This window comes from Ovis canadensis, chromosome 5 (genome assembly GCF_042477335.2).
Source record: "Ovis canadensis isolate MfBH-ARS-UI-01 breed Bighorn chromosome 5, ARS-UI_OviCan_v2, whole genome shotgun sequence".
Classification (NCBI taxonomy): Eukaryota; Metazoa; Chordata; class Mammalia; order Artiodactyla; family Bovidae; genus Ovis; species Ovis canadensis.
In genome coordinates, this window is record NC_091249.1 from 18,012,884 (window position 1) to 18,038,376 (window position 25,493).

Genomic DNA, 25,493 nt, shown 5'->3' on the forward strand with positions numbered 1-25,493 from the left:
GTTTTCTTTGCAATCCCAAAGAAGGGCAATGCCAAAGAACGTTCAAACTACTCTACAACTGCACTCATCTCACATGCTAGCAAGGTTATGCTCAAAAGCCTTCAAGTCAGGATTCAGCAGTACATGAACTGAGAACTTCCAGATGTACAAGCTGGGTTTTGAAGAGACAGAGGAATCAGAGACCAAATTGCCAACATGTGCTGGATCATGGAGAAAGCAAGGGAGTTCCAGCAGAGCATCTACTTCTGCTTCACTGACTACACTAAATCCTTTGAGTGTGTGGATCACAACAAACTGTGGAAAACTTTCAAAGAGATGGGAATACCAGACCACTTTACCTGTCTCCTGAGAAACCTTTATGCAGGTCAAGAGGCAACACAGACATAAACAACGGACTGGTTCAAAGCTGGAAGAGGAGCATGACAGGGCTCTACTGTATCACTCTGTTTATTTAACTTATATGCAGAGTACATCGTGTGAAATGCCAGGCTGGATAAGTCACGAGCTGGAATCAAGACTGCTGGGAGAAATACCAACAACTTCAGATATGGAGATGATACCACTCTAAAGGCAGAAAGCAAAGAGGATCTAAAGAGCCTCTTGATGAGGGTGAAAGAGGAGAGTGAAAAGGTGGCTTGCAATTCAACATTCAAAAAACTAAGATTATCACATTCTGTCCCATTATTTCATGGCAAACAGAAGAGGAAAAAGTGGAAGCAGTGTCAGATTTTTACTTTCTTGGGCTCCAGAATCACTGCAGACGGTGACCGCAGCCATGAAGTTAAAAGGTGCTTGCCCCTTAGAAGGAAAGCTATGACAAACCTAGATAGCGTATTAAAAAGCAGAGACACCACTTTGCCAACAAAGGTCCATAAGCTATGATTGTTCCAGTAGTCAGATGTGAGAACTGGACCATAAAGAAGGCTGCCCGTGTGTGTGCTAAGGTGCTTCAGTTGTGCCAGACTGTTTGCGACCCTATGGACTACAGCCTGCCAGGCTTCTCTGTCCACGGGCTTCTCCAGGCAGGAATACTGGAGTGGGTTGCCGTGCCCTCCTCCAGTGAATCTTCCTGACTCAGGGATCGAGCACGTTTCTTATGTCCCCTACATTGGCAGGTTGGTTCTTTACCACTAGTGCCACCTGGGAAGCCCAAAGAAGGCTAAGTGAGAAAGTGTTAAGTCGCTCAGTCATGTCTGACTCTTTGCAATCCCATGGACTGTAGCCTGCCAGGATCCTCTGTGCATGGAATTCTCCAGGCAGGAATACTGGAGTGGGTAGCCATTCCCTTCTCCAGGGGAGCTTCCCAACCCAGGGACCAAACTTGGGTTTCCCACATTGCAGGCAGATTCTTTACCTTCTGGGCCACCAGAGAAGTGCTGAAGGATTGATGCTTCTGAACTGTGGTGTTGGAGAAGACTCTTGAGAGTCCCTTGGACTGCAAGGAGATCAAACCAGTTAATCCTAAAGGAAATCAATCCTGAACATTCACTGGAAGGACTGCTGCTAAAGCTGAAGCTCCAACACTTTGGCCACCTGATGCGAAGAGCCGAGTAACTGGAAAAGACCCTAATGTTGGGAAAGATTGAGGGCAGGAGGAGAATGGGGCGGCAGAGGATGAGATGGATAGATAGCATCACCAACTCAATGGACATAAATTTAAGCAATCTCTGGGAGACAGTGGAGGACACAGGAGCCCGGCCTGCTATAGTCCATGGGGTCGCAAAGAGTCAGACACTACTTAGCAACAGAACAACAAAATTCTTACTTTTAGCTGTTACTAATCTGATCATTAAAACCTAGATTTCCATTATTTTAGAGTACATTTCTTTGATTTCCAGTGTAGATGAACATTCTTCTAAATCTCTGATCTCAATGTTCTATGTTGAAGCTATTTAATAGGTGTCTCTCTTTCCTACAGGACTGTTGTGTTAGTCTACGAGGGTTGCCTGCTCTAACAAACAACTCCCAGGATCTTTAGGGCCTAGCCCCAATAAAGGACTATCGCTTGTTCACATTGCAGTCCAATTGAGGGCTCAGATCAGGGTTCTGCTCTGGGAGGCCACCTGGGGCCCTAAACTCTACCTAACTAATGTTCCTGTCCTAGCGCCCTCCAGCCCTGGAGGATTCCAGCAGATAAAGGGGAAGACAGTCTTAGAGATTGGGTAGGAGGGCTTTTAGAGTCTAGGCCTGCACGTGACCAACATCACTTCAGTTACAACTCAGTCGTATAACTCCTGAACTGCAAGAGTGGGAAAATGTCTAGCCTTGTTCCCATGAGGAAAGCTCACAGAGGTCTGATGATGATACATCTCATTCACCATAAGCACCTCCTCTTAAGAATAAGAAGCAGGGCCCAGTTCCCTGTAGCTCTAGCACGAAGCCCTTTACCACACAGGGCTTAGAAGTAGCAACAGGTGGTGACTCCAGAGTGTGGTCACTCAGAAACAAGGGTCTCACAAACAGCAGCCATGCACCCGTGGTCTGAGAGACAGAGGACCCACACTCAGGGTCCATCATGAGGCTGTTACCTCATCCTGAGCTCTCAAGCAACAATTCCAGACATCAGGGAGGGAGAGGTTACTCCTACTAGACTCAAAGATCCCTGACATATTTTACAGGTCATATAGTTAGCACAGCACTTCTCAAAGTGTGGTCTTTGAGACCCTCCAAAAGAGTCTGGGAGGTCAAAATTACTTCATACAATACCACAATGCTATGTAGCTTTTGACTCTCATTCTCTCACAAGTGTAGAGTGGCGTTTCCAGAGACTTGTGATATCACAGGTGACTTGTGATATCACAGCAGACTGACTACAGAAGCAGGCATGAGAATCCAGCTGTTTTATACTAAGCTTTACTTTAAAGAGAGGTGCAAAAAATCTTAAACAGTGACACTCCTCTCCCTATACATTTTGCTTTATAAAACTTATTTTTCATAAAAAAAAAAATGTTATGTTACGAGAAGCCTGGCATGCTACAGTCCATGGGGTTGCAAAGAGTCGGACATGACTGAGCGACTGAACAGAGGACATGGATTTATCACTGTACTTTTTAAGGGAATAATTATTTAATGCCTTAGTTTTTTTAAAAAAATATGGTATATATTGGTATATACAACCCACATAAACAAAAGCTCTTTGGGTACTCAATTTTTAAGAAGATGAGATGACCCCCAAGACTGAAGGCTTGAGAGTGGTTTGGTGCAGTGGCTAAGATGGCAGCCTCTGAAGCCAAAACGCTTTAGCTCAAACCTTGCTGCTGTACAGGTATGAAAACGAAATTAAGATAAACTGTGCTAACAAACTTAGTGTATGTGACCTTGAACAAATTACTTGGTCTCTCAGCCTCAGTTTCCCCATGGACAAAATGAGGAACATGCTCTTCTTGGCTTGTCTGGGGACTGAATGAGGTAATCCCCATAAACACTTGAACCTGTACTCGGCACACAGTGCACACTCAGTGAATGCTGGCCCTCACTCATGTGTACGCCCTCAGCAGTCAGCTCAGCACAACTGCCCAGAACAGGAGTACAGCTTGTGTTTTCAGAAGCTGAATGTGAAATAAATAGAAGATGATGTTTCGAAAAGATATCATACCACAGCCATCCCAAGGTCAGGTTAGGATTACAGTGTTTGCTTACCTGTCAGCCACATCCAGATCAGATTCCATCTTGTCCAGGCCTCTGGAGATACTGTCGAGTTGCTCGCCCTGATGGTGGAGGACTTTGGCTGTGTCTTCCAGACGCTTCTGAGTACAGGCCATCAGACAAGTCAGCTCCTTCCCCTTGGTCATGGAGGAGGAGGAGGCCTCAGCGGCAGCTCCTGACTCAGACAACAGCAGCTCTCTCCAGAAATGCTCAATGATGCTGAAAACGGCATTTCGACTAGGCTGCAAGGAACTGAACCAGTGCTTGCTGTGGTCCCTCTCCAGGATGGTAATGGAACTGAAGATAAAATGAGAAGTTTCTTTCTTGATCTCATTTATACCAGAGAGGGGAAAGCTGACAAGGGTCTCTCTGGTTTTATCAGTCGTAAACTTTAGTGAGAGAGGAGTTAATGACAGTCTTCCAGGGACCCACCGCTTCTCAAGCTCTAAATAATAGGAGCACGGCCAGGTTTGGACATAGGTGTCTCTGCTCATCTGGTTCCCGGGTCGGTTTGCACCACGGCCAAGGTTGCTCTGCCTCTGAAGGAAAGGGCACACGTTAGTGGACGGACGAGCATGAAACAGGACCTGGACACTTGGACCAGAGACAGCAGGACATGGATGCTGAGGGCGTGATCCAGGTTTTGAGCCCACAGGAGACTCCAGCAGGGGCCAGGCTCTCACACTGCCTGTGACAGGCAGGATGAAGACTGCGCCCGACTCGGAAGAGAAGCAAGGGCTGGGGCCAGGCCTGTAGCGGTCCCAGAGCACCACGGTCCCCGGGGGCTCTGCACCACAGCACCCTCAGTGCTCATCCGTGGCTAGATGCGACCGAGGGGAGAAAATCACTGGGAACGACTGCCCGAGGAGTCCTCACAAGAACACCACTCTGGCTGTGAGGACTCTACCGCTATACGTTCTACACGTGTTCAAACCAACACTCTTCTTTTGACATTTTTATAAGTTTAGGTTCATATAGAAAATAATCCTACAAACTTTGTCATCTGTGTAATCCCAACTAATTTTATAGAGTTCCATACAATCATATGTACATATTTATATACGGTTTTATATAGTTACAGGTGACAGGTGATATTATTCATATCTACAGCTTCCATTTACCAATGCATTTTTTTCTTTTTTTGGACACGCCCCACAGCTTGTGGGATCTTAATTCTCCAACCAAGGACTGAACCCAAGCCCTCAGCAGTGAGAGTGCAGAGTCCCAGCCACTGGACCAGCAGGGAATTCGTTATCAAAGCATTTAAAAGTCATGAATGACAGATCTGAAACAGCCCTTGGAGAACACTCAGTCCAACCCTCTCATCATACAGATAAAGAATATAAGGCCAAGAAAGGATGAAGACTTTGTACAGGGTCAAACCACAAGTTTTAAGTCCCCCAACATGACTACACTGGGCTGCAAGTAGAAAAGAAACAGCAACATCCTTGGTTCACAGAGCTTAAGAGTCCATTGGAATTCTATAAACTTCCTCACTGAGTTATACTCGAAAGACTCAAGACTCTTCAAAGTAATCACTGCACTACATGCCACATCAAACAACACAAGGCTGGACACCGAAAAAGGGAGTAGCTGCGCCTGAAGAGCTTGCACTGGACTGAGAGTCCCGGTTATAAAGAGATGCAGTGGCTTGAGATTAGGAAGAGCATCATCAACTATGCAGTGAGTTAACGCGAGAAAACAAAAACCCAAAGCTCACAGGGTACAGGCATAAAAAGAGACGTAAAGAAGTCTTAACTGGACTGTAGTGGCATCTAACTGGTCTCCTGCCTTTGGTACTCCAAAACACCAGCTGCTGCTGCTGAAATCTTCTTTGCAGAGTAAGAGAGGCCTTACCCGCCCTCGGCCTCTCCTCCCCTCTTTCTACCTTGCGGAGGCGTACAGAACTTATGCACACTTACAGTACATGTTAAATGGTAGGATGACCGCTTGTTATTTGACCGCAGGCTCTCAAAGGGCAACGGTCGTATTTTACTCAAAACCCTGACTCAGGACACACTTGAGACTGAATGAGCACAGCAGACACTCATGGCTTATGGTGTCTGTCCAGCTGTGGCCCTCAGCATAGTTGTGGTCGGCGCTCAGGCTGGCCTCACCCTGCTGCTTAATGCTCTCCATACAAGGTGTGGACATTATTGAGAGGGAATTCTTCACGGTGTTTCTCCACATACTATATCAAAAACTGATATGAAAATTTGATGTCATGAAAACTGTCCAAGAGTATCTTCCTTATAACTGTGGACAGTGTCTTCCTCCTGGCTGAGAGATTTGTTTCCTGACCAGGATAATAAGTGAGTGTCCCCTCTGAGGCAAGGGTTAGGCGGGTTTGCTAGCAGTCCCCACATAAGTTATGACACAAACCCACAGAATGTGCAGCATCCACTTGGGCCTTAGAAGTCAGGGGCAAAGGGGGCAGCTGTACACAAGAATCCTGCTGTGCCACACACAACAGGCCCTTCCTCTCTGAGCAAGGGCCTCCTGTCTCCTTCCACATCTGCAAAACTAAGGCAGGCTCACTCTTAAACCTCAAAGTCTCAGACCCTTCTTGATTCCCAGCAGTGATGCGCGCCACAAGATCATTCTACTTTGGGGTACGGGTTCTTCATACCAGAATCTCTATTAAAAATAAGTATTTAGGAAGTAAATTCCACAAGTCAACTCTATCAACTCATAACACCCTAAGATGTTTCTATCTGACTTAAGGGAATCAAGACTTTCCCCAAACTTTAACTCATTTTAAAAATAAGTACACGAAAAGCTCAAACACAGGCATCAATTGCTGGGGAGAAGGAGGCCTTGAGGAGGATCCTGTGGTACTGGTAATGCTCTGCTTATTGCCCTGGGTGTATTCATTTTGTGATAATTCAAGAGTTGTGCTTTTTCTGTTCTTATGATTGGCTAATTTTTCTGCATTAACACTTCAATGAAGGATTTACTAAATATTTACAAATAAAATAAAATTTTATTAAAAATAATAAATGTACGTACACACGAGAGATGTACCAAAACTAAATTTCAGCTGGGTATCACAATTTCAAAAACATCTGAAACCACTGCCTTGGTAGCAGTACATCTGGAAGACCACAACGCCAGCCTCTCCTACAGACAATGGCCGGCGTTCCCACTCATCTGCGTGTGACCCCTTCCGTGCGTGACTCAGCCCTCCTGCATCCACTTCCTGATCTCTAAATGGAGGTAACTGTACCTATCTCATACTGCACTGGTGAGGCTTAACTGAACCGATATGTGAAAGGTGCTTAGACGAGCACTTGGCACCTAATACACGCTGTAAGTGTGATTACGAATACTACAAAGTATCTACAGAACTCACTCAGTTCATCTGTTAGGTGTGAACAGTCTACAGTTTTCTCTTGAGCCCGCCTCTTTAATGACCGCTAAAACATCACTATACTCGGAAGCTGTCATTTGGTCTCACCAGTTTCCACTATCTGATCAGAGCTGGCTACAGACAGCATCTGAACAGAGAGACAAACACGATAGTGGAAAAGCGGAGAAGAAAAGAAAGGAGGACGTGCGTAGACACACAAAATTAAGGTGCCAAAACAACCTGATTCCACTACAAGAGGGATACATTTAACTACGTGAAGCAAACTGAAGCACTTTCCAAATGTATTCTGGAACTTCTCTTAATCACAACAGCAAGGGCTGGCCCAAACTTCCCAGATATGCGCATGTGCCAATCAAGCCCTGTTACAACTACAAAGCAGTTCAGTTTACTAGCTCTGCTAATTACTAATACCTGCAATTAGGACAAGCCTAGAAGAAAGCTGCCACACTAAGGATGAGAATTTTGTCATCACTACAAAAGAAGACATGGCGCTTGGAAGTAATAAATATAAAGGTATCAGGGCTGCGGGGACCAGAGGTCACCTCCAATGCACTCCATTCAACAAATGAATGACCACAGTCCTATCATGGCAAAAGCTCTAGAGGTCCGCTGACCGGACTTTCCTGCAGGTCCAGTAGTTAAGAACCTGCCTGCCAATGCAGGGCACACAGGTCCGATCCCTGGTCTGGGAAGATCCCACATGCCACGAGCAACTCAGCCCGAGCACCACAACGACTGTGCCTGGAGCCCATGCTCTGCAGCAAGAAAAGCCGCTGCAGGGAGAAGCCTGTGCACGGCAACGAAGAGTAGCCCCCAGCCCCATCACGACTGGGAGAGCCCACACACGGCAAGGAAGACTCAGTTTAGCCAAAAATAAATAATTTTAAAAGACATTCAAAGTCCACTGATGGCTTGGCTAATACTTTCAGGAGTATTAGCATCTTCCAGTGTTTTCTCGGAGTGTCAATTCTGAGAAAGCAACAGCCTTATGATCTACATATCTAAGGAGACATGAGCCCAAGAATCCATCTTCTCAGCCAACATGATGATGAACGCCAGACCAACACTAAAAGCACACTGAACAAACAAACAAGCTCATACTCCCAACTCGGCAGGGCTCTGTAAGTGATCCAGGAAACCCATGCTCTTATGTCACTGGAAAGCTAACGAAGATCTCCTCAGCTGTTTGAAACTCCTGACCTTCTGTACCAAAGACCGGTGTCATCGTCTTTGCGGGCTTTATCCGTGAGCTCCCTCACACGTCCTCCCGGCACACGCTGGGATTGTGGAGAAGCAGAATGCAAGGGGCAGAGCAGTTGGGAGGGTGCCTTTCCTCTTAAACAGTGGTTCCCACCGGACAAAGGAACTGCAAACCCAAAGGGTCTTCATCAGACCTTTCTCCCTAGAAAGGACAGTCACCCAAGCACTCTGAAACAGACATAAAACAGACTACAGAGCCTCGCCTGACTGGGGCCTCTCACAGGACAGGGAAGCAAGGGAGGTGCAGACCTTCAGCTTGTTATGACAGACACATCTGCCGCCCTTCCTGAGTTAGGACCCTGGCAAGCCCCCTGCACAACCCGCTAGCACCATCTTGCCGTGAAGCCACTGGGCAGTCATTCAGATATGAATAAGAGAGAAAAGAGTTTTACTCTGAGAATTAGGGGACGACTAACCCCAACAATTTAACCATGTTTTTCAGTGTTTCCACGTCCAAGACAAGGTGCCTCTGGCCTCAGTCACCAAGTGTGCTCACAGCTCTGGTCAGGCTCCAGCTCTGAAACTGGCAGGACCCTGGACCTTCTGACTGGAAACAGCCTCCCGCCACCTGGCCACTCTGTGCCCGCCATCAGCCCCAAGAGAGCTGATGAGGGGCTGGAGCATGTTTACTGCTCCTCCCCATTCTTAAGAGATTGATTCAGCATGAAAACTGAGTTCCCATTAACAAGCTATGACCTGAGCCGTCATTCCTGAGTACGTACTCTGGGAGGTATTCCTCGAACACTGAGATTATGCACAAATCCCCCAAAGAATTATTGAGTCTGGCACTGCGGCATCCAAGGAACCATGCTGTAGTTCCAATGCCAGCTCCATCACAAACTTAATGACTGGAAAGGTTATTTCACCTTCTGGGTCTCTGTTAACCATTAAAATCACTAAAAGACCCAAGGACAACAGCAGCTCTAAACTATTCTAAAATTCAAAGAGAGAGAAAAGAGGAAAGAAAGTTTAAGAGAAGAGCAAAAACACCTCTCTTTCCTGTAGTATATAGAAGAAATATGAGGAAAGTACTTAGGTTTGACAAATACCAAGGAAAAAGCAAAAGGAGAAACCTGTGGCCACAACTTTTCCTACAACAGATTTCCATGGCAGCCTTCCAATCAGACCAAAATAAATGACGAATAAGGGGAAAAGCCAAAGGAACAACATTCCCGTGTGCATTAGAATGACCCCACAGACACCCTCCCTTTGCCTCAGCTAGGGCTCGGATCCCACACCTGTCCCTGGGTGCCTGCCCTTCCTCTCTCCATGCACAGTTTGTGGGAAGCAGTGTCCCCACTCCCTCAAAGATCAGGTTCTACTCCTCTTGATCCCAACTCCCTCTCTCTCCAGCAGCAATAACTTCTCTGTCCCTTCACCACTAGGAGAGGGCACGCTTTTTTTCCCCCCTAAGGGCCAAGTAGTAAATATTTTAAGCTTTGTGAGCACATTGTCTCTGTTAAACTATTCTGCTGTTGCAGACTATAAGTAGCCAGACAATCCCCACAGTCTACGCACTGTTCCTCCAAGAGACTCCAAATGCGACCCTGTGCTTGGCCACCAGCCAGGAATCTCCCCCTCCAGACAGGCTCCTGTCCCCGCTGCTCACGGACACTTCTCAGCCCAGGCCTCCAGGTGGCCAAATCTAATGCACACATCTGCTCTAACCTCTGTCCAACACGTCTGCCCACCTCCCGAGAGACATCATGTCTTGGACTCTTGGGAACCAAGCTCCCCCGGTCCCCCACCCCCAGAGCCTGTTTTCAGTCTGCTCTGCTGGTTCTTCCTCTTCTACCTGACTGCCAAATGCTGGAATCACCAGTCACAACCTTGGTCCTCTTAATCAGTACTCTGTTCTTAAGTGAGTCAACACAGTTTCATGGCATTAAATACACCTTCCAGCTGCTGCCTGGCAAACTTTCCTGTCCAGCCCAGACTCTCTTATGACTTGAGTACTGCCTGGGCATTTCCACCTGACCATCTAATAGACATTTCCAACTTAGCAAGCCCCTCCATCTGCTCCTGCATTTCAGGGAAGGCAGTGCCAGGTGAGTTCTCATAGATGCCCTCTCCCTTATCCGTCTCAGTCCATCACCATGTCCTGGCAGCTGCACCTCACACCTGCCCTCTGCACTCCCCACCCCCACAGCCACACCACTAGGCAGTGCTGTCACTACTCTCCCGGACAACTTCCCAACCGACCTCCTTGTTTCATCCTGCCCCCACCACGCATTCTCTATCCAGCAGCCAACGTGAAAACCATAAACCAAAACGAGAAAACGTCACTCTTCTGCTGAAACCCTTCCCCGTGTTCCCTGAGCAAAGTCACCAGCTAGGTCAGGCAGGCTTTAGTGACTACAGCCACAGCACCCGGCCCAGTAGAGACAGGCTCGCTCGCTCTCTGCTCTGTTCCTCAGGGCTCCCCACCTGCTGCTCTTTGGACTCTGAATGGCCAACTCCACCTCTCCAGGTCTCTGTTCTAGTGGCATCCTTGCCTCTTCACCAACCACAGCACTCACGATAATTCCAAAGAGCCTGTAAATGTGTTTACATGTTGACCAGCTGGGTCAAAACACTGGAGAAGGCAAACACTACAAGGAGGGTGCCTTGGGGACAACACCGGTGCGTCAAAGGAACCAGTGAGCTACAAATCATATGATGTGAAAACACCAGCTGTGTCCACTGGGCACAGTCTTCTTCTTTCTGTATGCTAAATTAGGTCCTCATTCTATGCTAAGTTCCTGGAGTCCTTACTTGGTCCTCGCCTGGAACCCACATCTCCAGTGAAAACACAACACACCTGCTGACCTATGGATAGAGTTGAATTAGGGAGGGGCGGTCACACCAAGGCACCTCAAGAGTGTCTGAGACTAATCCACACAGTGATGCTCTTGGGGAAGAAATGAGTGGTCACAGGGGCTGAACTTACAGCACACTGCAGTTAGTATAATGGATCTCTTTTAGCACTTCCATCAGACCTGCGTCCTGGAGCAGACTCAGTATCAAGTAAACACCCTATTTTTAGTTAATTTCCAATGTAACAGACCAAGCAACGTTTTACACACCTTCCAATAACTCCTGGCCATAAGGAGGATTAGAGTCAGAACAGTGGGAGCAGTGTCTCCAGGCACCAGCAGTCAGCCTTTTCCATTACCTTCACCTCCTACTCCTCAGAGGCTCCCACTTTCAACCTGGGAGGTTTGGGGTGTTTCGTTGCAATAACACAGCCTATTCACATGGCATGCACCGTCTTCAGAACTTCTCAGAGCCTAGAACTAGGAGTTTATGTACTCCCACTGCATTTCCTACAAATGCTAACTTTTAAACTCCCCTCCTGCTATTTTTCCTCTGGTCCTCTGTGGGGTGTGTCACTGGGATGTGATAAGGCATGCCATGCTCCCAGATCTGATGCCGGTCTGGGTGGGGCTCAGGAATGTGCATTCCCTACCAGTGCCCAGGTGATACCAGGGCTGTTGTCTAGCGGCCTTGGAGGAGCACAGACCTGTGTTCCAGTCCCAATCCTGTTCTCAATAGCTATGTCAGAAACTCATGCATACAGTGGTGGTAACAGGGTCAACACTAGAGCCATCATACAAACTAGAGAAAATACAGGACAAAATGCCTGGCCCTGGGCACATGCTCAAGAAAGGAGACATTCTCTCCTACCCTGAGCTACTCGTTTCGTTGCCCCAGCAATCCTGGGAAGCATGGGGACCTGCTGGCCTAAAGCGTCCCCTTACTTATAAAACTTAGTCGCAACCACAGAGCTTCAGAAGCTGAAATTCTGGAATTCTTCATAGGCAATGTCTCTCTGAATTCCATATTTCCCTTATGAGGCAAACTTTGAACCATATTTCCCAAATCTTTAGACAATTATGAACATTCTGCTTCCCATATTTTTCCTATTTGCCTTCCATGATCTGCACTTATCACAACTAAAATCAAATAACTAAGGATCATCCAGTCGATACGTGGCAAAAAAAAAAAAAAAAACTGACAACTGTTAATCTTTTTTAAAAAGTTAAAAGCAGCAAAAGCTTACATATGTACATTCACTTATATGTAAAATAAAAAGAAAGACTCTGTGTGTGTGTGTGTGTGTGTGTGTGTGTGTGTGTGTACAGAGAGGGACATAGAGGAAAAACACGAATGAATGAGTACATGCCTGGAAGGATAACTCCGTATCAAGAAACGAAAAAATGCTCTTCTCCGGATGGCATTAAGGGTGACTCTTTTTCTCCACTTTAACTTCCCAAGGCATTCTAACTTTCTGCCCAACTCTGGCCCCGTGAAGAATTCCACAGCTTGACCATGTGAGGCACAGTAAGACAGACTGGGAAGAGCGCACAGTGCGCGCAGAATCACACAACCCCTCACACTGCTCTGCTCACCACAAACTCTCCACCACCTGTCCCATCTCACCCGTGCTCTCAGCTCCCACTTTAGACCCCTCCTCTACCTGGACTTCAGACTCTCCCTAACTCACTTTCTTCCTAGTCCTCCCCTCTGCCTTACCCCACTTCTGATCCTTGCTGTTCTCCTGCATAAGCTTTAAACCCCTTGGAGAAGAGTCTCCACCCCCAAACCCCTCTCCAAAGCTCAGAGCCCCAATATCCCCAGTTTCCCTCATGCCACCTATAAGGATAAACAAGATTACATTTTCACTGTTCAATAAAGGGGAAGAAGCTGCCCCTTCTCTACCCTTTGAGTGTTTCTTTTGGTCAGGAATAAAACAGACTCAGTGTTCAGATTTTACAGGGCACAGTCACCACCTGCTGACTCAGAGCTGTAAATAAACAGGGACCTCCAGAACCCAGGCAGGAGTCTCTCGTCAGGCACAGACTACACAGATGCATCTATTTTTCCCTCAAGGCGATGACAGAGGGCTTCACGATTCTTTCTCTGCTTTTTGTGTGTGAAATGTGTGGCGTTCTGCCCAACTCTACTCTCTTGCAGATGCCTTAAATGTATCTGCTCACACACTAATGAAACTGTTTTCTTCTCTCCATACTGATAAGGGTAGATTTCAGTTGGAAGGACGTATGTTTCTCCAACATGCTGACACCCTGACGTGTCATCCCCACTCAAGTCCCCCTTTTTTGTCCCTCATTTCAGGTCTGCTGGTGTGCACAGCCTCGTATTGCCACACTTGAACCCCCACACCTCCACTTCAGACCCTCGCTATTCCCCCAGCATCCCCCCCAGGTTCCCACCAACCCCTCCAGGTCCCATCATCCTATCTTGGTCTACACATCCCCTCCATGTTCCCAGCATCGCCCTAGGCCCTCAGCACTCCCCTAACCCCCAGCATCCCCACCAGGTTCCACCATCACCGGCAAATTACAGCATTCCTTCCAAGTCCCCATCATCTCCCTAGGCCTCCACCATCTCCCTAGCCAGGGCCTCTCCATCCCCTCCAGGTCCCCAGCATCCCTTAAAGACCCCCAGCATCCCTCAGATCCCACCTTTGGCCCTTGTACCTCTCTGTTAGCCCTGCCCACATCCCATCAACCTTCCGCAGTCCTCGAAGGTTGAGGAAGGAAAGAAGAGGAGTCCTTGCCTCGCTGGTAGCGTCAGGAGGGATTATGCCGGAAAGGCACAAGCCCAGCTACAGACTAGAGACACCGCTTACCTGAGTCGCTGGGAAGACGAGAAAACAGCGAGACTCGGGGCCAGCACCGTTCGACAACCTTTGAAGCCCTGGGGTACCCGAAGCTGGGTCGAAGCCGCTACAGGCCGTTCCAGTACCGGGTGCGGGCCGCAGCATGAAGCGAGCATGCGCGCAAGGCCTGGCTCGCCGTATTTCAGGCTCCGGCAGGAACTCCGAGTGCAGACTCTTGGTTCCGCTTGACTGCTCTGGGACTGCCGCGGGCTTTGCTGTCTGTACCTCGCCGGTTTCTCTCTGGCCGGCTGTGGGCTGTGAGCCACGGACGCCTAGAGCGTTCACTCCGGAAGCAGTTTTAGCAAACACTTCCTTTTTCTCTTCCCTGTTTGGAGAGCAGAGACGGGAATGCGCAAGTGGGATTCCGGGCTTCCGCCCTTCGCGGGTCCGCAGGCGGGAGGCTTCAGCGCTGTTTCCATCGTCCGCACCAGCCCCTCTGTCCCCGCTGCTCCTTCGACATCCCCCGAGCCGTGCCCCGTTCCCAGCGGCCCTCCAGACTCCCCGTCCCCCCGCGGCAGACTCCCAGCCCGGGTTACCCTGCATCCCACGGCCGCAGAACCTGGCCCGGGATGGACAGGGAGACGCGCGTGTTCGCCGAGAGCCACTTCAGAGGCTTCGAGGGGCGTCTCCCCAGCAGGGTTTGTCCAAAACTGGACCGCGTGGACTTCATCGAGAAGCCGGACTCCTTTTCCTACGCCGACTTTTTCAAGGGCTACCTGCTCCCCAACTTGCCCTGTGTTTTTTCCAGCGCCTTCACCGAGGACTGGGGCAGCAGGAGGCTCTGGGTGACACCCAGCGGAAAGCCCAACTTCGATTATCTGCTTCAGAACTATGGTAAGGACTGCGCAGGAACACCCTGGAGTGCAAGCACAGGCCTTGACTCTGGCCTAAGTCAGACTGTGAGGGCACAGATGAGGAGAGCCAGAGAGGGCTTGAGGGAGGCAGGGCGTGAGAAGAATTCACTGGAGACGGTGTAGCAGTGAATTGGAGGGCGGACAGGGTCAGGGAGGATGGACAGGCTGGAGGACTCTCAGAAAAGTCTTGTGCCTGAACCTTTCCTTTCAGGAGACGTGGTTGTACCTGTTGCAAACTGTGGGGTCCAGGAATACAACTCCAACCCCAAAGAACACATGCCCCTCAGAGACTACATCAGCTACTGGAAAGAGTACATTCAGGGAAACTACTCCTCTTCACGGGGCTGTTTATATCTCAAAGACTGGCATCTGTGCAGGTAAAGGGGCCTGGAATGCTGGCCACAGCACTGCTTCTCAGTTCTGAGTGAGCCCTGGCTGCACACAGAGGAACTGGGCTTTAACCCATTTAGGAATTTAAGGTGACCTCTTCAACCTGGTTGAAAGTGTCATTCTCTCCAGTCATAGCCATCTCACTATGCCATCACAGGCTTGGCTGCTGTGAAGAATGTGGGCTTGGCAGAGGTGCATATGGCTGTGGTTACCCACCTCTTCGTTGTCAGTTTTGCCCAGAACCTTCCTTGTCAGCTTTACCTCCATCTAACTGGCAGCACCCAGCCTTTGCCTGTCTGCTCAGGCGCCCCTGGGACTAGCTTCCCGTGTCCAAATCTACTTCTCCACGTCGGGCCTCTTGTCATTCACCTTGGTTGCTGCCAGTCTCCAGACTGCCCTGCCTCAAGTCCTGCACTCCACTGCTAGGCTCACTAAGGTCCAAATGAGCTTTCCAGCAGGACTGTGTCCCTCCCATTTAAAAATCTCCATCACTAACCAGCAGTGGCAACTGTTTAATGAGGGCTTCCAAGGTTTGTCCCCACCCACCGCAATCTTCTTCCACCTGGAGAGCTCGAAGGATGTTGTCCTCAGAAACATCTTGCTCATGTGGGCAACCCCACCCCTTCTGTGGTGTTCCCATTCTCTGAGGTGGTCCTCGGGTTTTGTAGCCATTTTCCCCGCCAGGGTTATGCTTTTCACAAGCAGAGAAGGGGTCCTAATCAGACCCCCGCTCTCTGGCACAGGGCCTTGGCACAGAGTAGGTGCTCATTTAATAAATGAGTGAACAATTGAGTTCTTGTTTCACTGACACAGGAATTAAGACTCAAAAAAAATGAGTTCAGGCCCTTGTGATTCCCATGAAAAGCATCAGCAGCATCCTGCTCATAGCTTGCGTTGGTACTACCTGCCACACAGTTTCTTACTTGGCAGACAGAAGCTAAGATGCAACCAAACTCTGGCCTTGGCCTCAGGGATTCATATTCCAGCAGCCCAGATGGATTCATAGACTCAGACACTCATGTCCTGTGAATTTGTGCTTCAGATTAGCAATGAGTGGTTTTTACATACTTATCCTAGAAGCTGATTCACTGTTTATTTGAAATTCAGTTTTGACAGAGTGTCTTGCGTTTTCCTGGGCAACCCAAAAATAAAAAGAGCAGAGGAAGACCTGCATCATGTAGGCAGGGGTAGCCACAGGGGAGATAATATCTGAGCAGGGTTTTGAAGGGTAAGCAGGCGTCTGTTAGTGTGCAGAGGCATGGCAGTGGAGGAATCTGCATGGTGGTGGGGAAACTACCAGTGGTTTGGTACTACTGAGGCTGTTCCGTAGCATGGCCTCTGACCCACAGTGTTGTATGACTGGAGATAGATGCGCACTCTCCCTTGCGCTGGTTTGGAATGTTCCTTTATTTGGGATCCCATTGGTTGGGTTGTGGGGGTGAACCAGGAGATTGAGGGATGGAGAAACAAGGCAAAAAGGACCTTGGTGTACCTGAGCTGTCCTCATGTCTGGGCTTATGGCTTTGAATCTGCTTGATAGTCAGGGTCACTGGTGTGGGTAAAAAAGTGGAAGCCCCCAAATTTGGGTAGCTGCCGTGATGCAAATGATGAATTTATAACCCCAGCTCAGCCAGAGGCTGAAATCCTGGAATGGGTGTGGAAGGGGCCCTGGACATCGAGGTCACGGCCTGTACAAGTTGTCTAGGTTCTGTCAGAGCACCCCCAAAGCCATTTTGTCTGCTTACATCTCTGGTTCAGTCATTTGGGTAGGGATCAGCTAGGGTCACTTGGGGCTGTAGTCATCTGATGGCTGGGCTATGGCTGGATGGTCTGAGGTGGCCCCACTCCTGGTGGTTGGTGCTGACTCCAGAAGGCAGGTCAGGGTCATGCACATAATTTCAAAACTCTCATGGTATTTCATGTACTCAGGATGTGGGTGCTGGGAGGTTGGCTTGTAGCCACTTACGCTGCAGCTTCATGCCACTCTCTAAAGGGACTTCTCGGCAGAAGGCGTGTTCACCCTGCCCATATACTTCTCATCTGACTGGCTCAACGAGTACTGGGATGCCCTAGACGTGGATGACTACCGCTTCGTTTACATGGGGCCCACCGGCACTTGGTAACTGCCTGTCTGCTCCCATCCACCGTCCTACACCTCGTCCCCAGTCACTCTCCTGAACCTTCCTGTTGGTCTGTTGGCTCTTGCCCAAAGCCTCTCAGAGGTCCCTGTTAGCCAAATGGAAAGAGCTCCTGCACCTCCTTTGTGATGTTCTGGGGTTGGGGAGGTTTGGTCCTCCCACCTGGCTCAACAGGCCAGGTGTGAGAACTGGGGACCCGTGAGGCCTCTGAGCCTGGCCAGTCTATTCAGAAGAAGCGTAGCCCACACCCGAGCCACATGGCACCAACAGGAGCTCTTGCACAGGTCGCCGTTCCATGCCGACATTTTCCGCTCCTTCAGCTGGTCCGTCAACATCTGCGGGAGGAAAAAGTGGTTCTTCTTCCCACCAGGGCAAGAAGAAGCCCTGCGGGATTGCCATGGTGGCCTACCCTACGACGTGACCTCCCCCACCTTCCTGGATAGCCGCCTGCACCCCATGCGAGATCGCTGTGGCCCGCCACTGGAGGTCACACAGGAGGCAGGCGAGATGGTATTTGTGCCCAGTGGGTGGCACCACCAAGTCCACAACCTGGTAGGATGGCACTCCACACCCCATGACCTATGCCAGACGGGTCAGGGAAACAGGCCACGGTACTACACTGGGCGGACTCTTACCCCACTGAGCTGGGCACTTTGGCCTGCCCAGCAGCTCTCCTTGCCTTCAGCACCTTCCTGAATGCGTTCCTGCAGAGTGGGCAGGGAGAGCCTGGGTATGGGATGGGGCAGGCCATGGGCAAGACGGGTGCTGCATGTAGCCATGTTGGTTCCTGCACGCAGCGCTGCTGACGGCTCCCAGCCTCTTTGCCTCCCTTACATGTTACTTTCTTGGGTGACAGTGGGCAAGGGATCCATACACATGGGGTTGTCCCAGCCTTTGGGGAGCCCCGCTATGGGTTAGTAACTGTGGATTAGAATGATCCCAGCCCCAGCTCCCTCTTCTCTGCTGGCTCCCACTGGGAGACAAGAGTGGCTCTTCCCAGCTGAGGAAGTCTGAGCAGATCTCAGGACAGGGGGAGGGGACCGTGCCCCCTGTGGGATCATGAGGACAGCCTGCACCCTGCCCCTTCCAGGAGGACACCATCTCCATCAACCACAACTGGGTCAACGGCTGTAACCTGGCCAATATGTGGCACTTCCTGCAGCAGGAGCTCAGTGCCGTGCAGCAAGAGGTCATTGAGTGGAGGGACACCATGCCTGACTGGCATCACCACTGCCAGGTGGGACAACTAGTCTGAGCAGTAGGGGGGCACGGGGTGAGTGAGGCTCGCCACAGCTATGTAGGAGTAGGAGTTGGGTAGGGCCACAGTCGGGGCAAGAATATGCTCACTAGGCCAAGGCCTCAGTCAGGGAAAGGTGTGGAAAAAACCCCGGGACAGCCTGCAATCTAAAGGGAGGTGTGGTCTCTGAGGTCAGAGCTGCAGTCTTAGGGGCCCAGTGGCAGCTAGGCCTACCTATGTGAGTGAGGGTCTGGGGCTTCCAGGCTGCAGCACTCAGACGCCTTTGATCACTGGCCGACCCCCAGGTGTGTCTCTACATCCTCAAGGACTGGACTGTGTGTCAGGGCCCTTTGTAGCCTAGACTCAGTATAGGGTCAGCAGAGCTTGCCCAGAGCTATGAGTGAGCAGCAGCTCACTGGCTGTTTCTTTCTGACCCAGGTCATCATGAAGTCCTGCTCTGGGATTAATTTCGAAGAATTTTATCACTTCCTGAAGATCATTGCTGAAAGGAGGCTTCTCCTCCTTGCGAAGGGGATGCGCCCTGGCCAGGTAGAGGGTGGCGAGGACACTGGGTTGGGCCCCCAGCAGGCCGCATTTGACATTGGCCGCATAGCTGAGGTGCTGGAGTCCGTGGTGGTCCACCCTGACTTCCAGAGGGTGGATACTAGTACATTCTCACCACGGCCAGAGGTACTACTGCGGCAGCTGGAAGAGGCTGTAGCTGCCACCACGTGCCTTTAGTGCATGCTCTGAGGACTGGGTGAAGCACGTCTTCGGGGGACGCTGGAGGCTCCAGTGCGGAAGGCGGTCAGCCTGCTCCAGGATCCCTTCTGGAAATAAAGCTCTGCCCTCCTGTGTGGCCTGGGATCTGTCACCTCCCCGTTGAACTGTCACTTCAGTGTCTCAGGCAGAGTTCCTGCTCTTAGGGGTCTGGTGTGTCCTGGCTCTCTTTTGGCATCCCTGGGGCCCTGACGCCTGTCCAGAAGGTCCAGGCTTCTTTTCCTTGTGAGGCTCAGCCAGGACTGGGAACTGGATCTTGTGAGGGAGTGCATGGGGAAGTATTGGTCATTTGGACCCAGAGCAAGGAGGTTAGGAATGTGCTGGGGACTGAGGGGTGGGGGTGGCATATGGCCAGGTTTTCTTCCCCCCACCAGCCTTCCCTCAGCAAAGGCTAGCACCCATGCTGACAGCCTCCCACCCTCAGCAGTGCAGGGCCCCCTCTGCAGTAGCACCACATCCCTGCATGAGCCCACAGATCTCCCACTAGAAGAGGGCCCTCAGTGTAGGGCAGAGACTGGGGCCCAAGGCAGACCCAAGGCCTGTGTCTCCATCCCACATTGGAATCACTGTTTAGAGCATCCCTTCCCTCTTCTGGCCTGTGACCCTCTTCTCCCCAGCAGGATCCTGAGATGTCTGCTAGTCAGAGCTCCAGGCCTCATGTGCTATCCTTCCTGCAGGTCTCCCAGATGTCATAGGTACATCGTTGGGGTGCTCTTTGGGCCCTGGCAATAGGGCAAGGCGAAGTCTGTCCCCCTGCTGCTTGCTACAGCAGTACCTTTCCCCTGCAGAGACTGAGCCCACCCTTGCAGCTGCACACCCAGTGAGGGAGAAGGCCTTGTCTGAGGTCTCCCTGCGGGCCAGGTAGGACCCAAAGGCCAGCTGGAACCTGGGTCTCGTCCACACCTCATACACCATCCAACTTCAACTCGTTGCACACCCACTGTTGGCCATCTAAAGTCACTGTGCAAACTGAGTGAGCAACCACTCTTTGTGCGCTCATTCTGCCCTGTCCAGAATTTATCCTTGCACTCTTTTCACATGTGCCTGTACCATCCAGTTTCCACTTGTTGCACACCTATATTATATGCAGTAGTCACAGTTTCAGGATTCTCCAGAGAAATGGAACCAGGGCTGGTGAGTGAAATCTGCATGATAGGCTGCAGACCCAGGGAAGAGCTGACACTGCAGTCTTGAGTCTAGAGGCTGGGAACTCAGGCAGGGCTTCTGTGATCCAATCTAGAGGCAGAATTTTGGGAAACCAAGGTCCTTTGCTGTTAAGATCTTAAACTGATTTAATGAGGTCTACCCACATTTTGGAGGGTCATGTGCTTAAAATCTCTTGAGTTGAATGTTAACCACAGTTTAAAAATGCCTTCACAGCAACATCCAGACACTGGCATTTAGCCAAATAACTGCACCATGACCTAACCACACTGGCACATAAAATGGACCACTGTAATCACTCCTCACATATTCACTGGTCACTCTGCTTCAGCCAGTGCCCAGTTCTTACCTGCCCACCCAGACTCACCAGTATCTCCTTGCACACTCACTGTGTAATTAAAAAGCCAGTGACTCATTTCCAGGTCACTTTGCACATCTGTTTGCCATCTGGAGTCACTGCATAGTCTCCACGTGCAGTTCACCAGTCTGTGCACACGCGTCCCACTTTTACTCCAGCACACTCTTGTAGCACTAACAACCCTCCTCCCATGCTCACCATCAAATTTTTCTATTCTCACACACTACTGTGTGCATCTACAAAATTATTGCACACACATTGTGCAAGACTGCACACACACTGGGGCCAGGTTATCCACTTCCCCTCATGCCCCTCACTCTTCCAGCTTCCCCTCCTGCACAGCCATTGTGTGCCATCTAACAATGCTTGCACACTCACTGCAAAACAACTACTGCGCACATTTCTGTGAATGTATTCGTCTTTCCTTGCACATTGATTCTGCACCATCCAGATTCATCAATAATCAACTCCGTTACGGTCATTATGTATAGTTCAACCGTCAGACATAGAATGAGCTCTATCTTGCTCATCCTGTGTCTTGCACTCCCACTTGCATTCAACAGTCACTTACACAAATCCTTTAGGGCCTGCCAGAGGTGAGCCCTAATGTGTGTCTGAGTGACAGAACCATCAGAAAGGAAAAGGTAACTCAGAATTGCCCCACAATTCATCTGTTTCTTGCCTTTAAAGCCTATATATTCAGAGGGGGGTATTGAAAATCCGTGACAGTGTAGACTGAAGGCTGTGTAGGGTCCCAGTGGCTCCTTTACTGTGCCCGACATTAACCCTTTAGTTTCCAGTCCTAGGAGAAGCCTCAGGAGGGGACTCAGGTGAGTGCAGGGCAATGTGTGTTTCCCATCCAGGTTGGAAGCAGTCGTGTTTAATTGGTAGAGCTGTGTGTGCGCTGTCCATGGATTGTTGGTCCTGGTGGTATACCTCCTCCCTGCCTATCAGGCTGCATCTTTGAGCCCTTCCTACAGGAAAGGTTGACATCTCCATGATATAACCAAGCCCCAGGCAGAGAAGAGCAGCCATTAATGTGCCTGATATGGGACTGGAAACCATCTAGGACGTTTCTGCGTTAAAAGTTTGCAGGGATGCTGGGCATCCTCGTACACAGGCAGCGGGAGTGCTGGTAGAATGACGTCACAAATCTTTCCCTGGAAAAGAAATAAGCAGGGAAAGGAATCCTGAGGTCAGAGGAGTATTCCAGTTTATGTGAAATGCTGACCTTGGGAAAGTGGGGTGATGGAAAATCTTGCCTGCCCTCAGTTTGTTTGCTAATAACCTTCCTCTGCCTTTTTGAAATACTGACCTTGGGAAAGTGAGGTGATGGAAAATCTTGCCTGCCCTCAGTTTGCTAATAACCTTCCTCTGCCTTTTTCTTTTCCATGTTGTATGTTTTCTCTTTTTCACAAGTTTCTCCGCTTAGGGCTTACAGAATTGCAGAGTTTGACCAACAGTTTCCTAATTGGTGGTCAAAAGATACCTCAATAACAGAAGCAGAAAGCTCTCTCTCCATAGTGTAGAAATCAGCCATTGTCCTGGGGTAGGAAGTGATCCTGGCAAGAGTTAACTTTTAAAGATGCCCACATTTCAGTGGTTGTTGGTATGCCTGTGAAAATACCCTCAGCTTCCAAATTTCCCAAGTTCTGAGGGGCTTTCTCAGCTCCTTGTTCAGTTTAATGATACTGAAACAAACATCTCTGTGAAAGATGGATGTGGACATGTCCTTCAGAGAAGGATAACTGTTGCTTCTTTCTTCTTCCACATACAATAAACTGATGGCCTTGCAAGACTTACTGAATGAGGAATGAGAGTGTCTGTCTCTTTCTAATCACAAAAAAAAAAAAAAAAAAGAATCACAACTCCTATGCTATAGTAGAAAATGGGGTTTTAGTACAATATTCAAGTGCAGCTTTGGCTATTTACAATAGTAAACTTTTTTTTTTCACCTTTTATACAAAAAAAAAAAAAAACCAGTTACTCTCTCACCTCCTCTGAAATCTTCCCACTGACCCCTTCTCCTGTGGTCTTGTGAGTCCTTGGTGCTTGGCACTTGCAGTGGCACCAGACAACATCAGTAGGATGAAGATGAAGAGCAAGGTATGTGAAGTGGGGTCTCTCCTCTCCTGGGGAAGGGGAGTGGGTAAGACTGTCACTCTCAGTTGGCCTTGATAGAATCTCTGAGATTCCATCTAGCCTGAGAAAGTGGAGGGAGGTAGGACCAGGATCCCTGGGAAGGTCGTAGGGAGGTGCTGTGAAACAGGAGGGAACTGCAGTCGTCTGACCCAGTGGGTGAATGGGGTTCTGGGCAGCCTGTGGGCACAGCTAGCAGTGAGTGGTACTGTGAAGGGCACTGTACAGAGGGCAGTGTCTGGCAGCAGGCAGGGCACTGTGCCCATTGGCAGTGCTCAGCTCAAGTTAACTAGCCTTCTGGTTCCCAGAGAGCAGAAGGCACCTAAGGCAGTAAAACCCATGGGAAGCCAGGTTAGCCTGTGAACTTCCCAGCCAGAAAACAGGTTCAGTGGTGAAACAAGCCTGGAGGTGGCTTGGGCTGTCAGGTTGGGAGCACGGTGTCTGGTTGACTGGGCCACTTCAGTCTGGAAGTTTTTAATTCACTCTGGAGAGGGTGACCCTGAGGCTGGCTAGTGTCAGGAGTCAGAAGATGCCCTTTGTGAACCAGAGAAAGAGCAAAGTAAGGCTAAAAACTTAAGAGCAGAGATGAATATAATAAGAAAACAACATAACAATGGAAAAACTCAACAAACTAAAACTTGTTTCTCTGGAGAAATGAAAACATTGATAAACATTTAGATAAATTGACTAAGAAAAATGTAGAGAAGACTCAACTAAAGTCAGAAACAAAGTTTGGGGTTACCCAGAATGACCCTGGGTGTCCCATCCCTGCTGCTGTTGCTTTGTTGAGTGCAGTGGGTACAGCCCATTCCACTGGTAAAGTCAGTGCCCTAACTATAATCCAGACAAGAAACCAGAGAACAGAACACAATTTTGGATGTCATCAGACAGTGGTTCCCTGGGCCCTTCACAGACTCCAGGAGTGGTGAGAACCTCAGTCCTCCCTTGTCTCCGTATTAGCTTCCTCTGGCCCTGGATGTCCAGTTCACTCATGACGCCTCACCAAGCCTGGATGGTAAACCTAACTCCACTTCCAAATGAGGACCCCAAGCCTCCAGCAAAGATGGTCATGTCTCTGGACTTAACTATGTTATGAATTACATCTGGTCCTCAACCACCCATGCCCTCAAGCTATTCTGCTTGGAGGATTGCCAGTGTCCTCAGCACAGTGGACCATCAATGAAGGACCAAGTCCAAAAGATACTTCTCTTGGAAGTGGAACTCTTGGGGTCACTCCATGCACCCAACTTATAGAGGAGGAGACTAAAGATTTCTGTATCCCCTCCACACTAAGGGATTTTGCTCAGATGCCTATATCAGTAGACATAAGACCCCAGCAACAAGAGTTCCAAGTGCCTATATCAGTAGACACAAGACCCCAGGCACTGTCCTGTCCAGGATGCTCTACAAGTGTCCCATTCCAGAACCCTGGGGGACCTCTGCCTATCAGCCTGGTATCACTCCCCCTCCCCATGCTGTGGGCCTGTGGACATGCTACTAGGAGATTAAATGTCCCTACCCCATGAGAGAGCTTCCCCCAACCTCTTTTTCCTCTTACCACCTTCAGGTGTCTACCCTTCCTCTGCCCCCATACTTATGGTGCCCACCTGGAAGTCTCTGTGTGTATTGGAAGGATACTTGAAGGAATATGGCCCATTAAGGAGAGGGTGAACAGGGATCCACCAGATTCCTATGGAATTTCATTCTTAAAACATAACCCATGGGAGTGGTTGATTAAGGGTATCAGGATAAGAGTTGGACCTAAGGTTGGGATTAGGGATCAAGTGTAGGATATTAGAGTCAGGGTCAGTCTTGAAATTTGGATCAAGATTGAGATCTGAGATTAAGATTTGAGTTTGTGTTTGTGCTTGGGTTTCAGTTTGTAATTGGGTTGGGGGTCAGGGTCAGGATGTAGGTTAGGGTCAGAATTAATAATAGGGTCAAAGTCAGGGTCAGGTTTTGGCTTTGAGCATAGGGTTAGGATCAGGATAAGAGTCAAAGTTTGGATTAGATTTTAGATTTGCAGATGGATTGGGGGTTAGGGATTTGAATTAGGGTCAGGGTTAGGTTTAGAAACAATTTCAAGTCTCTATAAACACTTCACACATTACAGAATATCACTTCCATTAACAAAACACTCTTTGGAACACAGCTTGTAAGTAGCTTCTAGAAACACCTTTATTTCAAGTCCCTTAAATACTTCACTACAGGCATTATAGAATGGATAACACTTCCATTTACTGATGGAACACTATACCGATTGCAGATTTCAGTGACTGTTTAAAAACCATTTCAAGTCTCAAACATTTCACCACATGCATTACAAAATGGGTATTATTTAATTCATTGAAAGAACAGTGTACTGAAGGCACCTTGCAAGTAGCTTGTTATAAACATCTTTATTTCCAGCCAAGGTCAATCTGAGACAACTGTTATAGAAGTTAATTGAATGGCAACTCAGAACCTGAGGACAAGTCACTGATACCTCAGACAGAC

The 25,493-nt window shown here is 49.2% G+C and overlaps 2 protein-coding genes across 5 annotated transcripts in view; one reads left to right on the forward strand and one right to left on the reverse strand.

Annotated features, from left to right (window-relative positions):
• SNAP47 (synaptosome associated protein 47) overlaps window positions 1–14,692 on the reverse strand; it is a 69,536-nt gene extending 54,844 nt beyond the window's left edge. Inside the window, exons 1-2 of the mRNA XM_069590479.1 lie at window positions 13,908–14,692; window positions 3,640–4,184 (exon numbers count right to left, since the gene is read on the reverse strand). Coding sequence (XP_069446580.1) covers window positions 3,640–4,184; window positions 13,908–14,480 — 1,118 coding nt within the window. The 5' untranslated portion in view covers window positions 14,481–14,692. The remainder of the gene's footprint in view (window positions 1–3,639; window positions 4,185–13,907) is intronic.
• On the forward strand, window positions 14,135–22,672 carry JMJD4 (jumonji domain containing 4). Of its 4 annotated transcripts, none has more exons than XM_069590523.1 (6): window positions 14,135–14,771; window positions 15,003–15,168; window positions 17,175–17,300; window positions 17,604–17,871; window positions 18,410–18,556; window positions 18,995–22,672. In XM_069590523.1, exons 1-6 carry the CDS (start codon window positions 14,507–14,509, stop codon window positions 19,295–19,297), a joined length of 1,275 nt encoding a protein of 424 aa, XP_069446624.1. In that variant the 5' UTR covers window positions 14,135–14,506; the 3' UTR covers window positions 19,298–22,672. The 4 variants fall into 4 exon arrangements, with proteins under 4 accessions (XP_069446624.1, XP_069446625.1, XP_069446626.1 ...); XM_069590524.1 differs by having other exon boundaries at window positions 14,254–14,771; window positions 17,640–17,871; XM_069590525.1 differs by lacking the exon at window positions 18,410–18,556 and having other exon boundaries at window positions 14,254–14,771.
• The last annotated feature ends 2,821 nt before the right edge of the window (window positions 22,673–25,493 follow it).

Bases quoted from the DNA above. Each gene is read 5' to 3' on its own strand.
- JMJD4 (XM_069590523.1), top strand. From the start codon at position 14,507: ATGGACAGGGAGACGCGCGTGTTCGCCGAGAGCCACTTCAGAGGCTTC. The intron at 15,169-17,174 runs GTAAAGGGGCCT...CACTCTCTAAAG, and splicing joins AAAGACTGGCATCTGTGCAG to GGACTTCTCGGCAGAAGGCG. The intron at 17,301-17,603 runs GTAACTGCCTGT...GCTCTTGCACAG, and splicing joins ATGGGGCCCACCGGCACTTG to GTCGCCGTTCCATGCCGACA.